At 38.6% G+C, this 23069-nt stretch overlaps 1 protein-coding gene across 1 annotated transcript in view; it reads left to right on the forward strand.

The window, feature by feature from the left end:
* CSMD1 (CUB and Sushi multiple domains 1) overlaps nt 1-23069 on the forward strand; it is a 2028797-nt gene that overhangs the window by 962795 nt on the left and 1042933 nt on the right. The window contains exon 4 of the mRNA XM_027598604.2: nt 4105-4299. Within this exon, the coding sequence (XP_027454405.2) occupies nt 4105-4299 (195 nt within the window). The remainder of the gene's footprint in view (nt 1-4104; nt 4300-23069) is intronic.

Genomic DNA, 23069 nt, shown 5'->3' on the forward strand with positions numbered 1-23069 from the left:
GCAAGTTTTACATGTCTTTGTCTTAAATCTTTGCATAGACCTATTACTATTTTCATCCATTTTTTAACAATTTAGGGTATTTTGATAATGGTTAAATGAATTTAATAATGCTTTTATAATGTGTGCATTTTTGCTATTTTGTTGTTTGCAACTGAAAGTGAATCTTTTCATTCATCCTTAGTTATTTCTATTTCCTCACTGGCATTGTTCACATTAAAATTTTGTTGTTTTTTTCTAAAATCAAGTTGAATGACAACAAAAATACTCATTCCCAAATCATAAATTTATAACTTGTCCTACCAACCAGTGACTTGAAACTTTAAAAGTTAGTGTTTATCACTTTTTCCCATTTGCTAAGTTATTTTGCCTTAAAAAAATGGTAATTCATTTTAACCCTCCGAGTCTTATTTACATGTTTATATAAATGCGGTAAAAAGTGGCTTAAAGTGACAATTTGTTGCTGATTCATTGTTTCTAAAATGTCACTTTATTCTGTTGGTTCTTGAACACTCATTAGCTTTTTTTCTGTTCTCGTCAAGCTATAGACTATGTGAGTCTGGTGCATTATCTAGAAGGATACATGAGATACTTTATATAAATACTCATATTTACCAGTTCGTCGAGCAAATATACATTTAGCGAGTTCCTGCTGAGAGCTAGACATTATTCTAGACGATATGTACACAGAGATGGAAGACCAATTCAAGATTCACTTTGGGGGCTAGTGGTTGCAACACTAGTCCAATGACAGAGTCACACAGAGAGGGTAGTTTGAAACTTGCATTGTCTCATTTCAATCTTCACACTGTACCCTATGGCATAAATACTTATGAAGACACATTTTTAGTAGATTCACTGAGCTAATAAGAGCAAAAGAAGAGTCTTAAATCTGCTTCTCTTTCCATTCTGTTTTATTGTCAGTTGAAAACAAAGCCATGCAAATAATAACTGTTGAGTGAACATTTTACAAATTTGAGTGCAATTGTCAAGATGTTAAAATAAAGACAAACTCTGTGGGAAAGAACAAAAAAGGAGATCTTTATACTAGTCTAAGGTGCCAGGGAACAGTTTACAGAAGTAGGGGAGCCTGGTGCGGCCCAGACACAGAGATGCTCATCTCCACCCATGGCTTTAATAGGCATGATTGGCACTAACAGCCACCGTCTCCCTGGAAATCTGAAGCTGCACCTCAAAAAGATCCTTTACATCATCTACACCATTTGAGCTATGATGTTCATTGTAGGCACAGGTACACCTTCCATTTACTCTTTTTTTTTTTTTTTTTCCCTGTGGGGGTTAAGCACTTTGAAAGTCTATATTGCAGATTGCTCTCCTAGCTTGATAATCCAGAATGACAAAATTGTTTTTCTTTCTGGATGCCAAATTTGTCTGTTTCCAAATACTGCATCAACTCTCTTAAAAGTTTTAAGGCATGGATGTTTTCTTTTCAGAGGCTCACTTTGGGAGATCCTTGTTTTCAGGAATGATTTTTCTTTTTTTTTTCCCCTTAAATATTTTGAAGTCCATGCAATTCCACACTTCCTAGCAATATGATTGCACAGCCAAGTTTGACCTGTGACATCTCCTTCACTTTTCTTTCAGTGTAGTAAATAGGTATTAAATAGACAGAATGATGTTTGCCCATGCAGCGGCAACATTGTGTGAAATCTTTCATATTGTATTTTTGTTACTCTGGTCTTTCTATACAAAAGACAATTATGCTATCTGTGCTAAAGCTAATCATTAAAAATGATTTCTTGCTATTTTCAATAGATAAGTGGATATAAAATTTGTATTGGCCACATTCAGCTTTGAGAATGGCTTATGGGGTTTTTCCAGTTCTGAAAGCTGTCACGTGTTGTGGCTTTCGGTCACAGGTTTTAAAGTTTTTGATAGATTTACATGGATAACTCTTGTCTTTGGGGAAACAATTTATCTGGATACATTCTAAAGTGAATTTATGTACCTTCTAACAAGATGTCTTTGTACCACTTAATGCAAATAATAAAGGTCCTTAAAAAAGTCAAGGAAGGATTTGTGAATTCTAAATATTCTTGGACCAGGAAGGAAAACACCAAAAGCATTCATATGTACATATTTCACCCACCCTCATCTCTCTTTTCCCATTGTTGGTAGAAATTCAGCCCCTGCCTTCCCTGTGTCTGGCTATCAGATCCCCACTTCCTGCTGGTTGGCAGGGGTCCTGGGTCATCCACTGAAGTGCTCCTCCAAGATGGAACTGAAACGTTCTACCTTAGAAGAGCCAGAGACAGTAAAATGACAAACAGTGTTTTTAAACAACATTTTAAAAAACAGTGAACACTATTGCTTTAGTGATAGTGAATGTGGAATTAAATAGAGATTTTTTATAAAAGACAAGATTGTGATTTATAGTGAATTATTTTCTATTGTGTTGTCTAAACTAAGCTTTTTGCAGGCTGGTTTCATGAACTGTTTTGTTTTCTTTTGTTTTTTTAATCTAGAACTGAGCACACTTTGACTATGTAAGCAGTGATTTCATAAACATGTCAATATAACGTATCTAAGTTGTAATATTTGTTTTCTAAGTGTTTCTACATTAGTTTGTCCCTATTGAAGTAGTTTTGTAATAAAAATCATTTTAGAAATCACTGAAATTCCCTTCCCATTTATTGGGAAAGTTTTATTTCTTAGTTTACAAACAAAACAATATTTCACATTCCTTTATACGTATATATCAAAATCCACTCCCAGGTCCATGTTAAAAAGAAAAAAAAAAAGATACAGGTATAAAATACTTTATTGGAAATGCTTTTCTGAAAATCATTTTTTAAAATATTTATTTGAGAGAGAGAGTGAGTGAGAGAGAGCACAAACAGAGGGAGGGACAGAGTGAGAGAGAGAAGCAGACTCCCCACCGAGCAGGGAGCCAGACCTGGGGCTGGATCCCAGGACCCTGAGATCATGACCTGAGCCCAAGGCAGATGCTTAACTGACTGAGCCACCCAGGCACTCCTGAAATCATTTATTTTTTAAGTGACAGTCTCCTTGGTTTATTTCACTACTTCATGATAACTCTGACTTACTGATCATATGCTAAATTTAAACCAGAAAAATGTGGACAGTAACCAACAATCTTCAACTTGATCCATTTAACCTAATGGTGAATCAACGAATTTCAAAATTATGTTCTGAGTATGAAATGTCATCCTGTTGATTAGGTTTCAAGGCAGTTGGATTAGGCAGAGAATGCTCTCAACATAAAAAGTGAGCAGGTCCAGGGGTGCCTGGGTGGCTCAGTTGTTAAGTGTCTACCTTTTGGCTCTGGTCATGATCCCGGGGTACTGGGACTGAGCCCCACATCAGGCTCCCTGCTCAGTGGGAAGCCTGTTTCTCCTTCTCCCACTCCCCCTGCTTGTTCCCTCTCTTGCTGTCTCTCTCTATCAAATCAATCAATCTTTAAAAAGTGAGCAGGTCCAGAACAGAATCAAGGCTTTCTTACCAACTTGCTTTGTCAAAACTAATAGGTAAAACTTCCTTGTGAACCAGACACTATAAATGTGTGAAGACAACCAATTTGGAATATAATAGTGGTGCGTTTTTTTTTAAGTCTGATAGATTAATGAATGAGATCTTCAATTTATTCCGTAATTCAGTTGTTTGTCCAACAAACATTGATTAAACATTGATTAGCGATGTGTGTTTGGCAGTGTTGGTCTTGAAGGAATAGGATCAGCATGGCATTCATTCCTGCTGTATTTCTGATTCCACTTTTTCAGATGCCCATAGCCCTACTGTGTTACTTGGCTGCTAACGCTGGGAGACTGTAGAATCTCATAATTAGAAAAATAATCTACGTATCACCTAGAACACAGAGTCTAAGCAGAATTGTATTTTTTCCTCTTCTCAAGTTGCATTTATTTATACTTTTAAAAGGATCTTTAAACATGGTTAAATGGTAGATATTCTAAAACATGAATACATTTTCTCTATTTTTTCAGGCAAAATGAAAATGTGTTTGTGCTAGGTTTGCTAATATGAATAGTTCAAATGCAGTGCATGTTTTGTGATAGAAGTGTATCTCAATAGAACTATCTTTAACTTTTTTTTTTTTTCTTTTAATAGTTTTACCTAGCCACACATGTGGAAATCCTGGGGAAATACTGAAAGGAGTTCTCCATGGAACAAGGTTCAATATCGGGGACAAGATCAGGTATAGCTGTCTCTCTGGCTATATCTTGGAAGGCCATGCAATTCTGACCTGCATCGTCAGCCCTGGGAATGGTGCTTTGTGGGACTTCCCGGCTCCGTTTTGCAGGGGTGAGTACCAGATGACCAGATGGTGTTATGAACTCAGAGTAAATATGTGGCTTTGGTACTGATGGTATAAAAGTTTCCCCTACATGAAAAGAATTCACATCCTGCTGGGTCTTGCCACGTCAGTTTATTCTGTTGCTAGAAGTCATGTTCCATGTGACCCAAGGAGCCATGACTGGACCCTGTAAATCCAATAACAAACTTAGATGTGTTCCTTAAATACCCACATTTTTCTTCCTTCAGTTTCTCGACTTCTATGGCCTTCTTGCTCTCCTAGCGTTCTGGGATTTACTATGCACATTTATGTTCTTGATTTGATGGCTTCTTTTTTTTTATCTTTTTTTCTCATTAAAAATAACAAACACACACACACACAAACAAACAAACAGACAAACACAGGGGTGCCTGGATGGCTCAGTCATTAAGCATCTGCCTTCGGCTCAGGTCATGACCCCAGGGTCTTGGGATCTAGTCCCACATTGGGCTCCCTGCTCAGCGGGAAGCCTGCTTCTCCCTCTCCCACTCCCCCTGCTTGTGTTCCTTCTCTCTGTGTGTCTCTCTCTGTCAAATAAATAAATAAATAAATGACAAACATGACTTGATAATTAAAGGATACCTTTTAAGGACTCTTTCAGCACTCTTAGTCCTTTGAAATAAGGTGATTGTGAAAGAATACGCCATATCCAAGTGCTCAGTGGCATGATTTGGGGCGAGGTTAGAATTACTTTCCTGACACACCCTGTGATTTTAGGCCTTTTCTATAACATTATTTTACTGCTCCAATAACTTTAGGAAAGAGCTGACTGTAACTCTTAAATTCTGACTTTCCTGAGGGAAAACTCACCTTAGGGTTTCAAAAATAAAAGTGTAGCCAACCTTTATTAAGGCCTTACTGTGAGGCCAGAAATCTTGCTGAATGCTTTACTCAGATCATATCAATATTCATAACAACCATGGACACTTGTTTAACAGATAAAGAAACACAATTTGTATTTTCAACAGGTCCCAGAGATAAGCAGTGTATGATCTGTTGAGACTCATATGCGTGTCTGACTTCTAATCCATGCTCATAGTCCCACGACTTTCCAACCTCGGCTGTGAGACCTCACAGAGCCACGCTTTGTCACCCATGCACTCCTGGACTGTCTCTCTTTTTTTTTTTAAATTTTTATTGTTATGTTAATCACCATATATTACATCATTTGTTTTGGTGTAGTTTTCCATGATTCATTGTTTGTTCGCAGCCATCAAAAGGAATGAGATCTTGCCATTTGCAACGACGTGGATGGAACTGGAGGGTGTTATGCTTAGTGAAATAAGTCAATCAGAGAAAGACATGTATCATATGACCTCACTGATATGAGGAATTCTTAATCTCAGGAACAAACTGAGGGTTGCTGGAGTGGTCGGGGGTGGGAGGGATGGGGTGGCTGGGTGATAGACATTGGGGAGTGTATGTGCTACGGTGAGCGCTGTGAATTGTGTAATACTGTTGAATCACAGATCTGTACCTCTGAAACAAATAGCGCAACATATTTTAAGAAAAAAGAAAAAGAAGAAGATAGCAGGAGAGGAAGAATGAAGGGGAGTAAGTCAGAGGGGGAGAGGAACCAGGAGAGATGATGGACTCTGAAAAACAAACTGAGGTTTCTAGAGGGGAGGAGGGTTGGGGGATGGGTTAGCCTGGTGATGGGTATTAAAGAGGGCACATTCTGCATGGAGCACTGGGTGTTATGAACAAACCCATGCACTCCTGATTCAGTCTATGCTACTTAATGGATACTTTGCTTCTTTAAAATTGCTTTGGTTAAATGCTGTAGGCTCCTAAGATCTCCCAGGCGCTAACTACATGTGCAATAGTGTATTACTACCAGTGCTAGACTCCTGTTACTCTAATTCCTGCTGGTAGCTAGGACATACTGATCACTTCAGCTGTTTCAGGTTTCATCTTCACAAGTAGGTATTTGATTGCAGACTCCTTTTGCAGCTGAGGAATCCAAAGTTAAGGACTGTGACTTGTCCAAGGTGTTCTAGCTAGTAGTTGATGGAGGTCAGGCATAGTTCAGATTATTCCCAAATGAGCCCATAGTTCAAATTATTCCTCCATCCTGGAGAAAATCCTACTGGGAATATTTTCTATTCCAAGTGTCTATGTTTCCTCTGGAAATGCGTATTTCCTCTGCATGTCTCTGAAGTCTATTATCTCTCTCCCCCCGTCTCTCTTTTTCCTTACTGCTATTTATTATTTTCCATTTTGTCAAAAGAACAGTGTACTCAAAATCCAGACCTCTGTTCCTTTTGCCTTGTTTTTTTGTTTGTTTGTTTTGTTTTTGTTTTGTTTTGATTCTCCTCAAGTAACTGATCCCACTTAAGGACACTGCCCCTGGGATATCCTAAATATATGCTCTCTTCCTTGCCCCCACCATTGTTCCCTTCCACTCTGGATAAACCTTGGAGCTCCTGCAGCTTTGTTTTCTTATTCCCTGTATGCTAGGTGTGCTTATCTTTATTCCCACCACCCACTCCACATTTCCAGTTCCCATTTTTTTTTCTTTTCACTCAGACCCACTTCACGTTGGTTAGAGTTGCATGTGTAGAATCTCAGCGTCCATCCTACATTCTACTCCCTGATGGTCCTTCCCAACACACATAGCTTCGTCACCACCTTTCTCCCTCAGCCAGACCCCTTCAGTGACTCAGCAGAAGTGACGTGCCAAGTCTTTGTTATGACTACCAATGTGCCCCAGGATGACTGTGGCTTGACTGCATTGTGAATGTAATATGTCAGTGTTCCCAGACACAGACTGAAGTGTTTCTCCCCACATACAATGTTCTGTCAGGGCTCATGGGTGCTGGCTTTCCTCAAAGCCACTGACAGTAGCATCCCTTCTGCTCTGCATTCCTCACACCCCATGATGAACTGGATGTCACTGTTGGGGGAGTGTTTACACCACTGAAATTGTCAATCCTTACATACCAGAATTCCTTCCCAACATACCACTCCATGCTTAATCCCAAACTCCTGCTGTTTTTATCCTGTTACACAGTTTACCTTTTTACCTTCCTTAGGGCCATAAATCTTACTAATTTATCAGGTTTACACATAAGTCCAAATTTCTGTCATTTCTTACATTGCAACCTCCTTTGAGATTGCTTAAAAAAAAGTCCTTCTGGCCTATAGCACTTATTTTGTTACCGTTTTATATATGGACATAATGTCTTAACGTTGTTTCTTGAATTAGTTTTTGACCTCCCAGGAAATAGTATGTAGTCATAAAAATTTTGTAACTACACTCTCAATTCCTCTTTACATTAAAATTTAGCCTAGTCTATAGCTCTTTCCCCTTACTGCTATCCCTGATTCCCTCAGGAACTTAATAGAGGTGTAGAAATATGTTGAGTATCACATAAGGAGTCACTGTAAACTTGAAAATGCAAAAAGTAAATATTAGCAGTAGCCATAATCACGTCTTTCTTCCCCAAGGAGTTTTCTTCTTAATCGAAGGGTCTTTACTAATTCCACAATTATAAACCTTATAAAGTCAAAGTTAATATAACAATAGGCCCATAATCATTCTTATTCAATCACCAATTTACTAAATTACAGCCATATTAATATACTTTGGTCAGGATAAATATTTATTCTTCTTTATTACAGATTATTACATTTATACTTACATTTTGCTCTTCCCAGGGCTTGGGCTAGTAGCAAATTCAAAGGGCATTAAATTAGATATAATTATTTTATGAAACAAATTTGAAAGCTGCAATAGTTTGTCATTGAATTGGGTAACTGAATTATCAAGAAAAAAAATCAATGACCTAATTCTTATAAATGTGTAGGTGTGGCATATCTAGGGGAGACATAAATGAATTTTAGTGAAGTGGGCTTAGATTATTTATAAAAATGAAATGAGGGTACTTTCTGTTTCCCCTGCATTCTAGTTATTTAGTTCCAGGAATCACTGGAGGATTCTTCTGGATAGCATTACTAATGGTAATACCACTATATCCCATTACAATGACTTCTGGCTAGTGTTGAAAAATTTGCCTATTAACTCCAAGTGGCAGTATTTAACCTGAACAAGGGCACTTAAAGGTGTGTATCATTTCTAAAATCATGTGATACTCTTTAAAGAAAGATGGGAGAACCACATATTCAATAAAATTAGTGCATAATAAAATGGGACACCAGCCTCTTCTGCTTAAAATGGATTCCTCTAATTACTATAATGACCCACATCAAACTGACTTCTTTCCAGAATGAGATTTCAGATTTCCGTCTTCTGGAAGTATCCTGTTTCCATCTTCCTCATTTATCCTGGAGTTTTCAACTTAACATCTAGATCTTCCTTAATTTCATTCCATTTTTGCCTATGGCTCCTATCGTCTCTTCCAGTCTTTGCAAAGATTTGCTGTTTCTGTGTGTGCAGGTATGGTGGGTATTTAGAGGAGAAATACAAAAGAGGAAAAGAGGGAAGTAGATAGAACCAATAATAGGTGCTCTCAGCTCAGAATTTATGTGCCATCTTCATCTGCTTTATGCTTCCCCTACTGTATTATTAAATCAAAAAGACTACAACATGAGGCACCAGGATATATCACACATTACTTTGGTCCCCTGGACACTGGAGGGCCATAGAGTATAAAATCTGAAAGAGCATGGATTCTTCTTGAATGGAAACCAAACAGCAGGCTGTTGTCTCCAGATTTATGGCATGATCAAGAAGGTAGAAAGGAAGTAAGTAAAGAGCTGCATTTGGAAAATGCTCCTTCATAAGAAACAATTATCTGATCCAAAGCAACCCCAGGGAGAAGTGGTCCTCACCTCAAGTTATCCCAGCATGAAGTAGGTCAGTACCTCCTTTACTGCCTCTCCTTAGACCCGGCAACTCTCCAATTCTGGACCTCATTTTTTAAGTATCAGTGTGATCTTACACCAGCTGCCTTATTCCATGAACATAGCAACACGGAGAATATGTAGATATGAGGGGCATTTGGGGACCTGAGCTATGGCTGGGTGTGGAAGAGATTAGGATAGCTTAATAGTTTTTGCTTTGCATAAATGATAGGACAGTTGCATTAGTCATATGCTATTTGAAATAAGCCAGCTCCAAGCAAACGGTAGTCTACTCCAGCCAGAGATACATGCTATTTCTTCCCTAAACATCACCTTTGATGTGCCTTGATGCTTTCAATGATGGAACACTTTGTATTTGCAAAGTGCTTTATAGAATAATTCTTAACAGCTATTGCAGAGCTGAGATACCTGAACTCATAGATCTGGACATTATCAATTATAAGCTGTCCTAAGAAAAACTTATTTTTGTATATTCTGCACTTCACAGATTAGTCTATGTTAACATTATATGCACAACTTCTATGAACTTCCATAGAAAGGCATCTAACAATTGTGTTTATATAATTTCAATTTGCAAATATGCTGAAGTCCATAAATTCATGAACCTGTTTTTATCTCTAATCACCTTGAGATGTAGGCAGGGGAATTAAAATTATTCTTCTAATAAAAGTAAGGAGGTTTCAAATTGTGCTGACATAGGTTATAAATTTATGACTTGGACAATATAACAAGATAGTTGATTGAATCATCCTACTTTTATTAAAATTTGTTTAATATAAGTGGCATATGCACATAATTAAAAAATAGTAATAGCAAAGGGATTACTATGAAAAGAAACATCTCATTGAAACTACCATACTCTATGCCATAGATAGTTTGATAACATTTAACTATTTTTTTATTATTGTAACTGCTTATACTGTTCTTTTTTATCAATTTTATTTTTTAATTGACTTCTTGCTATGAGTATTAACATCTGTTACTCCCATCTACCATGTCTTGTTTTTCCTAATTTTTTAACTTTTAAAAATTTTTTTGGTTTCTCCTAATTTAGATTTCTGTATATTATCTTAAAAAGTTAAATACACAGTCAGTATATATATATTTTTTTTTCTCCAAAGGCACAGGAAAGGCTTTAGTGGCACTAGAGCTCAAGCTGAAAGGAGACCTAGCACGGCCAGCGAGTAGTGATGCTGTCTCTCCAAACAGAGCAGAGGCCCTGCTTATACTGAGAAAATCCCCACTGGGGTTCGCAGTCTAATATGCTAAGGAGGGGGAAGCAGGGAAAATGCTTCATCCTGATTGGCTGGAAAGGCTTCACCCTGATTGGTTGATAGTGGCAGGCAACACAGGCCGCTCATTGGTGCTTTGTGAAGCCGTGGTCCTCTGGCCAATACTCCAGCCTGCATCCGGGAGCATCCTAGTTCTGGCTTTGGGATGGCCGTCCACCCCCATTAGCGAGCCAGCAAGTTCAGGTCCTGAATCTTCAGTCCCACCGAGTCCTGTCTGGTCTTAGGGTCCCTTCATAGTCGCCAAAATCTGTTCCCAGAATTGATGTCTGAGGGCCAAAAAAATGTTAGAAACAAGGACAGACCCAAAAATCAAAAGCCCAGGCGAGGCTTTATCAGGATTACAGCTCAGGCTGACAGGAGACACAGCATTAACAGAGACTAGTTAGGTGGCCTCTCTCTCTCTGGTGTGTCTTCTAATCCTTTCCTCCTGCCTTATTCTCTCAGCTGTAAAAAACTTTTGTAATATCAAAGTTGTTAACATTTATATTTTATGTTTTAATCACAATTAAGTCCTTCTTAATTTGTCTAAAGGCTGAAAAGCAATAAATAACATTCATATTATTATAACTATGTAAATATTTTTCACTGCAGAGCTAAGTATTATGCCTGTAATTAGACTGCCTCCTCTATAATCCAAAATCACAACCTCTGTTGCACTCAGAGCTCAGATGAATTCTTTCTTAGCCTCAATTATTCATAATAATGCCATAATTACTTTTGTTTCACATTTGGACCAAGGCTATCTTGTATAACGTATTTAGCTAATGTAATATTGGCAAGCTCAAACACAAATGTTGTGTGCACATAGTAAACTCCACATGAATATTCCTGATGGCAAGTGGTTCTGATATGATTAATAATTTGGAAACTTCTGTACCTGGCTTTCAATGAGTTGCCAGCCTTGTCTCCATGCAGTTGGCAGAGTGAGGACAAACCTGGAGTGGGTAGAACGGGTCCCTGCATGTACATCGTGTTGGTTAGACTCAGCCCTTGTGTTCACACTTAACTGGAAGGGAGGTGAGGAGTTGGATCTCCCTTAGGAAGAAGAAGAAACAGATTTGGTAAATAGCTGGCCTGTTCATGCCACGACTGCCTTCCATTAGTCCTAAAATTTTGAATTATCTTTATTTTTCACTTGCACATTAGTAAAACTTAATGTGTTGTCACAATAATCCGGATGTTTTCTACTTTACACGTGTTTGAATTTTTACTAGAAGCAAACTCTATTCTTCCTGAAGGCCATAGACTTTCTGTTAAACTAGATTGCTTCATGTTTCAGACAATTGCTTTCTGTCCTTCCTGAGGTCTCTAGTTGCCACTTCTCCCAGGATATCGTACTTCCATTGCCCTACCCAAACCCAAACCCACTACCCCCAGCTCCCTGAACTATCCCTCAGAGGGTTCTGCACCGGCTTCCCAGGCTCTGCCTTCACTACCCCACTCAATCTGCCCACTTTTCCCTAAATCCAATGTCTTCCTTTCTCTTTGTTTCACCTCAAATAGCTCCTTAAGAACAGTTGCTTCAGAGGAAAATCCTTTAAGCCTTAGCATGCCTGCAAATGTCCTTGTCTGCATCCACATTCATGGATACTATAGCTGAGTATAAAATTATACAAGGAAAATATTTCTTCCCAGAATTGTTAAAGCATTGTTTCATTATTTTAGACGTATTATTGGCTTCTGCTGAAGTATAGTCTTTCCCCACCCCCTGACACACACACAGGCACACACACACACACACACACACACACACACACACACACACACACACGTAGGCAAGTGGATTTTGAAGTTTGTAACTGAAGAGATTGGCTCAAGCTAAAAATGTAATGTTTTCCAGGCATATGTCAAGAGAAAATGGAGAGGTTTTTAAGAAAGCAAACACAAGTGAGAGATTTTTTTTGAGGGAAGATACTATATTTGTAATCTTCTTGGGTAGAAGGATAAGACACATGGTATGGGAAAATGCCATAGATGCACTTGTTCAAGATGAGCTAGGTTGTAGCCCAGAGCATCCTCTGTGTGTGATGTAGCTGGTGGGGTCTGTGACTGTCATCACCTGGTCAGGGATTAAGGGGATGTTCAGCTGCCACATGCCTAATAAAAGCTAATTCCTCAGTGTTTAGAACAGTGTTTTCCACTTGAAATATAATGCAAGTACGAGCTGACCATGTAATTAAAATTTCCTAATAATTACATTGATGAAGTCAAAACAAACAGGTGAAATTAATTTTAATACATTTTCTTAATGGAACATAGTCCAAAGATGACCATTTCAACGTAAAATCAGTATAAACTATTAATGAAGGAGTTTGTGTTTTTTCCACACTCTTCTTGAAAACCTGGTGTGTATTTTAGAGTTACAACATATCTCAATTTGAAAGCCATGTTTCAAATTCTCATTTGCCACATATGCTGGCAGCTGTAATTTCAAATGGCTCAGATTTCTTTCACAGGCAGAGGAATTTTAGTATTCTTTGTTCCTTCCCCACCAGTTGTTAATGCATGTGGAGTTCTGGTGCTGAGTGGGTTTCATTTTCACTTATGATGTAGATTCAATATATAGATGTAGGTTCATGATAAGGACTGATAAGAAAATGGGTCTGAAGTATACAAATCTGTGTCATAGTCTGATTGGAATTCTTCCCTTTAACTTCTCAGCAATTGCTGAAGCAGATTTGAGCTGAATAGTATCAGAAAGTAGAGTCTATTTTTAAAATTAGTTTAGGCAAGAGATAAGAGTGAGCTAGCTCTTGATTAATCCAAAATCATTTCTCAAAAGGAACCTCATTTCATATGCGGTCTTACTTTTGGAACAAATGACATTGGGGTCTAATGAATGAAGATTATGGATAACTTTGAAGAAGGTGCAGATTAGTTGGTGGAGTAAGCAAAGAATTGGAAACAGCTTTGTGCATGTAGGACTCAACAAGTATGAACGAGGGGGCGCCTGGGTGGCTCAGTCGCTAAGCGTCTGCCTTTGGCTCAGGTCATGATCCCAGGGTCCTGGGATTGAGCCCCATGTCCAGTTCCATGCTCAGTGGGGAGTCTCCTTCTCCCTCTCCCTCTTCTCCTCCCCCCATTCACTCTCTCTCTCTCTCTCTCTCTCTCTCTCTCTCAAATAAAAATGAATGAATAAAAATAAGTCTCATTCTGGGGAGGGGAAGAGCTCGATTTAATTCTGGAACCTTGCTTCCCCAGATGTACACTGTTACCTATACTAAGGTAAGATGTTCACCAGCCAGAAAGCCACACAGGTGACGTCGGGACCCAGCAGTTTAGCACCAGAGGCCACATACCCAATATCTACACAGTATTATGAAGAGAAAAAGCGAATATTTTTAAAAGATGCTATTCTCAGTATTAGTATGAGGATTATGGGAAATAGCATATGCTAAGCACCTTGCAAAGTCCAGCACATAAAGAAGGTGAATGAACAGAGACGATGGAGCATCACATTATAGGTGCCGCAGTGCTACCTGGGAGCAGATCTTGCTTGCCAATTGTGTGCTGTATCTTCGGTCAAACTTATTTTCTCTCTCTGGTCCAGATTTCCTTCTCTGTATAATAGTAACTATTTCATACATCTGTCGTAAAGATTAAGTGAGACCATCCAGGTAAAGTGTTTAGCCAAGAAACTGACGTAGTGAAATTCTATAAAATTTAACTATTATAATTACTGCTCCTATCCCATCTGCCTTCTAGTCTTAAAAGCAGTGTCAGATTTTGGAACTACGTGAATGAAGCCCAGTGGGCAAACAATCTGAAAACAAATTCATGTAACCTACAGGATCTCAGTGCTGGTAGCTCTTAGAAGGTTTTTATGCATCACTGATACTCTTTGGGATGAAAAAAATAAAAACTAGCAGGCTGATTTAAGGAGAGAAATTGAATGAAGGGGGAGACTCAGATGGAGGGGAGATGAAGTGCCTCCTGAAGGGTTAGTCCATGTAGGAACAGGTCATTCTATTTTACGGGTCACTGTTGAAATGCATCAGTAAGACAGAAATTAAATGGACAACATGCACTTGGATACACAAATGCATATACATAGCATGACAGTGCAGAAAATATAGACTTAGCAATATTCCAGATGTAGATTCTTTCTAGAGTCCTTTTTTCTTAAGGGAATCATTGATCAAACTCAAAGTATCTGAATAGGTAGTGAGTGCAGTAACATTTGTTATCAAATGATAGAAATTTCAGTTTGGTCACCTAAATTGCCAAGTTGTTTTTTTTTTTTTTTTAAGATTTTGTTTTTTGACAGAGAGACAGCGAGAGAGGGAACACAAGCAGGGGGAGTGGGAGAGGGAGAAGCAGGCTTCCTGCTGAGCAGGGAGCCCGATGCGGGGCTCGATCCCAGGACCCTGGGATCATGACCTGAGCCAGAAGCAGACTCTTAATGACTGACCCACCCAGGTGCCCCTTAAATTGTCAAGTTTTAAGAAAAATTTGTAATACTAGTAGTGAAACATCTAGCAATGACCAGAGAGCAAGCCCTGTTTACATGCCTTACATATATTCTTATATTTAATTTTCAAAATAACCATTCAAGTTCCATGTTTCCATTGATCCTGTTTCTAACATAGTCTCGGGCACCAAGGCATGAAGTAACCTCTCTGAGGTCACCTAGTAGCAGGTGAAAGAGGCAGAATCCGAACCTGGGCATTTCATGTCATTTGTTCCTGCAGTGTCCTGCCCATTCCCTTCTAAATTACAAGAGAAATAAATGTCTTTAAAATAATCTAAGTTTTAGATTGTAAGTAAACATTTGAGTTTGAATTAGACATTCACTTTTCTTGAGAACTCTGTTTGAGCCTGGCCTGAAAAACCTGGGAAGGGGCAGAGGGAACACGGCTTGGTGGAGATGTGCTCTCAGGATCAGCCAGTGACTCTGTTTCCCCCTAGAGCGATGAAAGTGGGGAGGGGGGTGTTCAGTGTCCTCCTGTTTCTCCACCTGCTCCCACACACAGCACAAGAAGATGTCTCCCAGCCCCACAGGCCATTCAGAGGTTGTGTGCCCAGAAAGGAGAAAAACAAAGGCAGTCAGATGCCAGGAGGGGAAAGCGATGCTGGGCTCAGTATCTTCTGTGGAGGTGTCAGTGGTTTAAGCCAGTCACCAGACTGCCTCCTGGAAGTGACTAACCATGGGTTGCAAATGAAAAATTTTGTGCACGCTTAGCTCAAGAGAACCTTAAGCCCGTAGAGAGCAGTAAGGCCTTTCTCATATTTTATTTTAAAGGCTAAATATGATTTGCGAGAGCTAAGTCTTTGTAGAGTAAATCAACCTTGGAGAGAACAAAGCAGATAGTTGTCTGTTTTCTCAGTCAAATGGCCTCCCTGCTCTGGGGAAGGGCTTTCTTTGGATTAAGTTGGTGCAAACCTCTTTTCTTCTTTCTTCCTTGCAGCTTTAGGTTCTTCACTAAACCCCACCCCTCAACTGTCCTCCCAGGAATCCCCCACCCTTGAGCAGAAAGACAAGACTTGGCAGATGGTGCCAGGTAGTTGGTTCAGTGTGGTGGCAAGGAGGAGGTGGTGGTCTGGCTCCAAGCAGAGTCATCGTGGGAGGCAGTTGAGGCAATATACAAAAATATTTGAGAGGTAGCTGACCAATAATTATTCCTTCTTTATTTTCTATTTCCAACCAATGGAATCTTTTAAGGTAACTCTGAGATACTCAAGAAGGAAAGCCATGGAGAAGTAGAGAGAGCATGGCTAAATATTTTATTTAGATCAAATCTCCAATGCAGGTGTCATATTATAAACTTTACACACTATTTTGTATCATTCAAAATTTTGAGGTTAATGTTTATATTTTGTGATGAGGAACTGAATTCCCTGACATGCAAGTCATCTTATCCAAGGATACAAAGACAGTTAGTGCTATAGCCCATTCTCATTTTGTGCTTTTTATGTTTACCGCAGACTGCTGCCTCTTTTTTGGGGAAATTTGAAGGAGAGATTGTTCGCTATTGTTTTGTTGAGAGGCATGATCTGTAAACTATCAAAAATAATAGCAAATGGATCATTATTGGAAGCTAAGCTTCCATAAAGCTCTAACCTTGTTTCTGTCTAAACACATGCATTTAAGATAAATATTCACCTAAATGTGTCAAAACACATTGTCAGTATTATGTGATGACTTTAAAGAATACAGGATGTGACAGTTGTTATGCCTTTTTTTTTTTTAAGAGTTGACTTGTTTTATGCATTTTGGGGCAGTTGCATTTTCCTTAGAAGGATGAATGATCGTTAGCAAGCCAAGATACCATGAAATGAAGAACGAAGAGTGATTTGAGGAATACCTTTAATAAAACAGGCTCAATAATGTATGCTTGTGGTTCACGTGGAGCTGTCTCAATCTGCGAATTTCTTTAATTGATAACCCTTACATAACGTGACTGGAAATGACAATATGTCACTTGCCAGTGCTTTATGAAATGTCACTCGAGATTTTTTAATTGCAGATATTCCACTGCTAGTGATGATGGGGGGAGAGAGAGGCTGGGGAAGATGTAGCTGGAGGGGAGGAGGAGAGAGAGAAGTCATGCTTTTTATGGGAGCCTATAAATTCTGTGATATTTAAAACACAGCTGTGTTTTTATCAGTTATGTTACAGAAATAACATAAAATGAATGTTAAATGATCTGTCATGTCAGGACCACGCATTATGAAGTAAGATTGAGTGGGACAATCTTCATATAAGAAACCTGGCTCTAAATTAAGTTTGAATGACTTTAGACAATTTTGTTTTAAGTACTTTTTTTGCACACTGTTCAATAAACAACTCTAAGTCTTACCAAATAGGGGGAAAAAAAGAGGTATTGAAAATACATGTCAACATTATGTTATAGTAAATTTGGTTTACATGTTTTGCATTTCAGTCTTCAATAGGCTTTCTACTAAGTGCCTTTTTTTTTTTTACATTATCTCATTAAATACAATCTTGTAACAACTTTAAAGCATAATCACAAGTGCCTGTAAGCCAATTATTTTTCAGTTTTGTGGATTAATTTATGGTATTTTTCTGTGATTTTATTCCAGGTAACACATTCAGTTGTAGAACTGAATTTGACTAATGCCAATATAAATATATTCATGTTCATTGTGATAGGTAGTAATGGACTTGCTTAATAGGAAAGACTTGATCACTCAAGATCCCGCTTTGTCATGTATTAGCTGGGACATCTTGGACAAGCTCTTTGCTTGTAAAGCTACCGGTTCTGAATCCATTAAATTAGACTAATACTTTTAATCTCACAGGACTGGTAAGGATTACTTAAGATGCTCAAAGTGCTCAATACCAATAATTGCTATTATTATTGCAAAGATTATCATTGAAGAGCTAAGATGGAAGGAGAATAGGGACCAAAGGAGACTAACTCAAGCTCTGAAAATCTCTCAGAGTTTAAAGTCACAGAGCATATTACATTTATTGTTTTTCTTTTTCAATATCAGGGTTATATCATAAACTTTTTAGTTTTAATTGATAGCATTTTATTCTCAACATCCTCAAAATTATACAAATTAATAGTTATTTCTCTCCCCATAATTGAACATAATGAGTGTTTCCAATGTTTACTGTAGCACATAATGCTCTAATTAGTGTCTCTGTACATATATGATTTCTTTTGTTCTGTTTAATTCTTTCCTAAGGATAGAGTTCTAGGAAAGTTGTTTATGCATTGCACACTTGCTGAACAAATTTCCATGCTACAAGGAGTTTCCCCACGATTACTCTCGGTTTTGATGTATTTACTTTTAATTTGCTAAGAATTTAGTAGTATCAAAATGATGTCCCAAAGTTGCCTTAATTGTCTTGATTTCCAATAGAACATGCCTATTTATTATTTGTGTTCATTCTTTAATGAAACACTTGGTTATAAAGGACCTACAAATTTTCAGATACACTTATCAGGTCAGTAAGTTTTTCCTGTCAAGGGCCAGATAGTAAATATTTTATGTCTTTCAAACCATATTGTCTCTATATCAGCTAGTCAGTTATAGAAACATTTCCATAGATATTACCTAAACAAATACGCATGGCTGTGTTCCAATAAAGCTTTATTTATAATAACAGGGATACAAATGTGGCCCACAAGCTGTAGTTTATGTACATTAGTTCCTGAAGCCGTGGCTACAAAATGAACAAAACAAGAAAAATCCCAGCTGTCATGGAAATAATATTTTTCCTTGGGAATAGATAACACAGATACATAGAAAGATGAGTAAAAACAAATACACCACATATCTAATAGTAATAACTGCTCAGAGATGTTCTCATAAGTGACATTTGACCAAGAACTGTAGTAACCAGCTACCTGGTTTGCCCAGGGCTGTCCCAGTTTTAGTACCTAAAGTCCTATATCCTGGGAAACCTCTGTCTTTGGCAAAACCAAAATCACTTGGACCCCTCATGGAGATGAGAGAGTAAACCCTAAGGGAATATCAAGAGTGGTCCAGATCAAAGAAATGGCTAGGACTTTGGTCCTGAGACTAGCACATACAGCGAGAGAAAGAGGGATATCATAGCATCCAGTATGGCTGGGACAGATTAGACAATGGTGTGCCTGGTAGGAAAGGAGGTCAAAGAAAAGGCAGGAGGAGAAACGTCCTGGAGGGTCCTGTGGTCCATAGCATGGACACTAGCTTCTATTGTGAATAATATGAAAAGGCATAATGTTTGGAGAAGTGACATCATCTCATTTAGAATTTGAGAGGATTACTTGACTGCTCTTTTGAGAAGAGAATCTATGGTGGGAAGGAGAAAATCAGAGAACCTGTGAGGAAGCCATCACAATATTCAAAGTGAGAGATGATGTTATTTTGAGAGGTGATAGTGGCAGGGCATGCTGCGAGATGCAGTTGGATTGAGAACAGAGTTTGAAGAAATGGCCAGTAGTGTTCTATAACACTGTACTCATGGGATTTGAAAGAAATAAAAGAGTCATGGATGATGCCAAGGCATTTTTACTGAGTCAGTGGGAGAGTGGAGTTGCTATCTATTGAGATGGAAAAGACACTGAAAGTTCAGATTTGGAAAGGGAAGGATCAGGAGTATGACTTGGGGGCCGTCTGGAATGCTGTTTAGACATCCATATGGATGCATCATGGAGGCAGTTGGATACATAACACTGAATTCAGGAGAGAGATCTGGAATTGAACTACAAATTTGAGAACTGTCAGCATACAGATGGGATTTAAATCCATGCAACTGAGCCTAGATGAGACCAATAAGGGAATGAATATAGTCAGGGAGGAACAAGATCTAACGATGGAGCCTTGGGCATTGTGCTAAGGATTGGAGGGTGACAGGAAACAAGGTAGGGCTGAGTATAAATGGCCGATAAGGTCAGAGCAAGCCTGAGAAGAGTATTTCCTAAAACTCCTAGTGAATAAATGTGTGTACACATTGAACCAGTGCCATTTTTATTGTAGCAGGTATGTAAGATTTAATCAATGGTACAAAATGGGAGAAGGGATCACTCTACCGTTTTTGCAAACTTCATTTGCAATTATTTCAAAGTTTAAAAAATAGTTTTAAAAACCTAGTGAAAAAAAAAACACACATACTTCAAGGAAGAGGAAATGGATAACTGCCCAGTGTTGTTGAGGGCTTATGTGACATGAGAACTGACTGTAGGATTTATTGATGTTGCTCCTTGAGAAGAGCAGCTGCTGTGGGCCAGGAAGGATAAAATCATGACTCGAGTGGGTTCAAGAGAGGATGGGAACAAATTCAAGATTGCAATAATAGACATTTTTTTTTAATGTGTCCCTGGGAAAGGGATTTTTTTTTTTCAAATTAGGACTAGAGGTGCATGTGCAATCTGGAGGTAGATGTGGACTCGAGGTGTAGTTACTTTAAAAAAATTGGGGTAAATTATAACATGTTTGTATGCTGAGGACAATTCTCCAACAAAAAAAAAAAAAAGGAAAATGATCATTTTGAGAGAGGAGAGAGTGTTGAAGCTTGGGCTTAGAAAATTGATCAGGGATGAAAGCAAGAACACAAACAGATGTTTACCCTAGGTAGGAATCTTTCTGGTGTATACAGGATGGATGTTTTATGAGCAGAAGTACAAAGAAGTGATCAAATAGGGTATTCACAGATTATAAAATTTCTTTAGATTTTTTTTTATTTTTAGTAAATAGAAAATCACTACATAAGGGTAAGAATATGGCAGGGCATGTTGGCAGGTTAAGGATGAAGGGACTAAGAAATGGTCATCCCCCAAAAGGAAGACTAAAACCCGATGGAAATGAAGTAAGAATACCATCTTTAAAGGCCAGTGTGGATTTGACCATCGATTTAAAGTTAGACCCATCTGCATATTTCTCGTTTTGCTTTTTCTCCAGCCAGATTTAACTCTATGTGAATAAATGTGGATTTGGCCCAAGTTTGAATCTAAGGTATTGACAGTGGACTTACTGCAAGGGCAAGGGAGTGATTTAAATAATGGCCGTGAAATCTAAGGATGTCAAGGTGAGACACGAGGGCATGAAGGAATGAGTGGGAGGTGGCAAGATCAGGGGACTCTGAGGTCCTGTGGAGCCAAAGAATTGCTGAAGTCAAGATGTTCGGGAAAATGGGGGTCTGATCACAGGACACTTCAAATGCAGCTCTGGAAAATCACCAGGTATCGTGGTGAAAAGGTGAAAGGCTAGGTTGTGGACAAAGTGCTGGTTTGGAGCCAGATTGGGAGAGGGGGTGAGTGAACTGAGAAGCCAGTCTTCAGAGGACTGTCCAGCATTGATATGGAAACCAAGAATTCGATCAAGCTTGGAGCTGGAGAACATGACAGTGTGCCAGGGATAAAAATCTTCAAAGAATAATGGGGATGCCCTGGGGATTTTGTAGATGACCAGAGGAAGAAGGTGTTGGATTCTGGGGACCAGAGACTCAAAGCTGGGGCAATTTAGGGAGGAAAAAACAAAGGATCTGGAAAGAGTAATGAGATGTGCATAGGTGGCGATGTTGTCCAGCTCCAGGGCCAGCCGTACTTGGGCTGTGGAGGCAAACGTTTACCATGTGGGAGGCCTTCATGATGCACCATCTCAGAAGACATCTGGGTTTCCATTACATAAAGAGGGGTTGCCTCAGAATGGTTGAGAGGTAGGAACTTTTACTGATAGTTGACCTTGAGTTTCACAGGACCTAGTGGAAGGGTCAAGAACTTGGGAGAGTTAGGAGGAAAGACAAATGAGAAGCATAGATCTTTGGGGGTTGTGGAGTTGTGGGGCGATGAGGAGACCACTGCTCCTTTTGGTGAGCATAGACATGTACAAAGATAAAGGATTTAAAAGGATAATCTCCTGATGGTCTCAGATATAACATAGTGGTGTCTATAGAAACATTACAAGTAGATTTGGGGCTGTCCTCCATTCCAGGCCCTAGAACAGCAGAAGGCAGGGAAGGTAGTTGCTTCTGGACCTTCAGCTCTTTGTGATTCTCTCTCTCTCTCTGGACCACTCCTTCCTCCTGGGATAATCAGCAAGTGGACTTGGGAAGTACAGTCTTACCCAAAGCAGCATAACTTTTTAAAACTTAAGAGAAAACGCTCAAAAATAATTTAATGAACCATCATTGACTGATTGCCATATGCCAAGCGGGAGGATATAGTAATAGCTATTTTTATTTTTATAGCATTGTGCTAGCAGTTTATAGCTAATAATGCATTTAACCCTCATGTCAACACTATGAATCAATATCAATGGAGAGATACCATTATCCTCTCCATTACAGATATGTAAACTAAGGCACAGAGAAGAGAAGAACTTTCACACAAAAGCCAGTGGGAGAACTCAGTTCAGACCCAGACCTTCTGACTTCAGGGTTTTAATCGGCACTGGTGTCTACACAGCCTTAGGCAGAGTACATTAGAGAATATCTCCTAGTATTAGAAATTGAACATTACGCATGCATTTGTGTGTGTATTCCTTTTTTTTCCTGGATAATTTTCCATTCAATCTTAAAATTGAGAAGAGACTACCCATCTGGTAGTATACCCTGCATTTTATAAATTTAGTATTGTAACTCAGGAATTTACTGAAGCAGTCTTACAAATGCTTGGTAAACACATCCATAGTCCTGTGGTTTGGATACATCCTACTGTAATGATTTATCCGTTGTTAAACTTTTTGGTGGTTTCCATTTTTCTTTATGATAAATATGGCAAGGTATGTCTCTAAATAATGTTTTATTCCGTATTTTGAATTATGCCTTTAAAATATATTTCTAGCAGCATTTATACCCAGGCAAGGCATATAATAATTTTAGAGTTTAGAACGAAACTTTGTGGAAGTTTGGAAATTCCTCAGGGGAAAGAGTGCCCTCTGATTTCTGCTTACAGTCAGAATTATTTTCCACACTTCCAGAAATCAGTAGATTCAAACACATCTTTTATTAAAAATCTTATCTTCTTCTTGGATTAAGTTGATGGCATTCAACCTCCTTTGAGCTGTAGAAGCCTCTTTTCAAATGCAAGATTTTGTGAACTCTCAATATAGGAAATTGATTTAAAGAAATAATTGCTCTGATTGAAATTTGTCATGGGAGCCAAAGCCCATTTTCTGGACTCTGTTTTGCTACTTGCAACCCTTTCATGGATGTCCTCGGA

The sequence above is a fragment of the Zalophus californianus genome, chromosome 2 (genome assembly GCF_009762305.2).
Source record: "Zalophus californianus isolate mZalCal1 chromosome 2, mZalCal1.pri.v2, whole genome shotgun sequence".
Taxonomy (NCBI): domain Eukaryota; kingdom Metazoa; phylum Chordata; class Mammalia; order Carnivora; family Otariidae; genus Zalophus; species Zalophus californianus.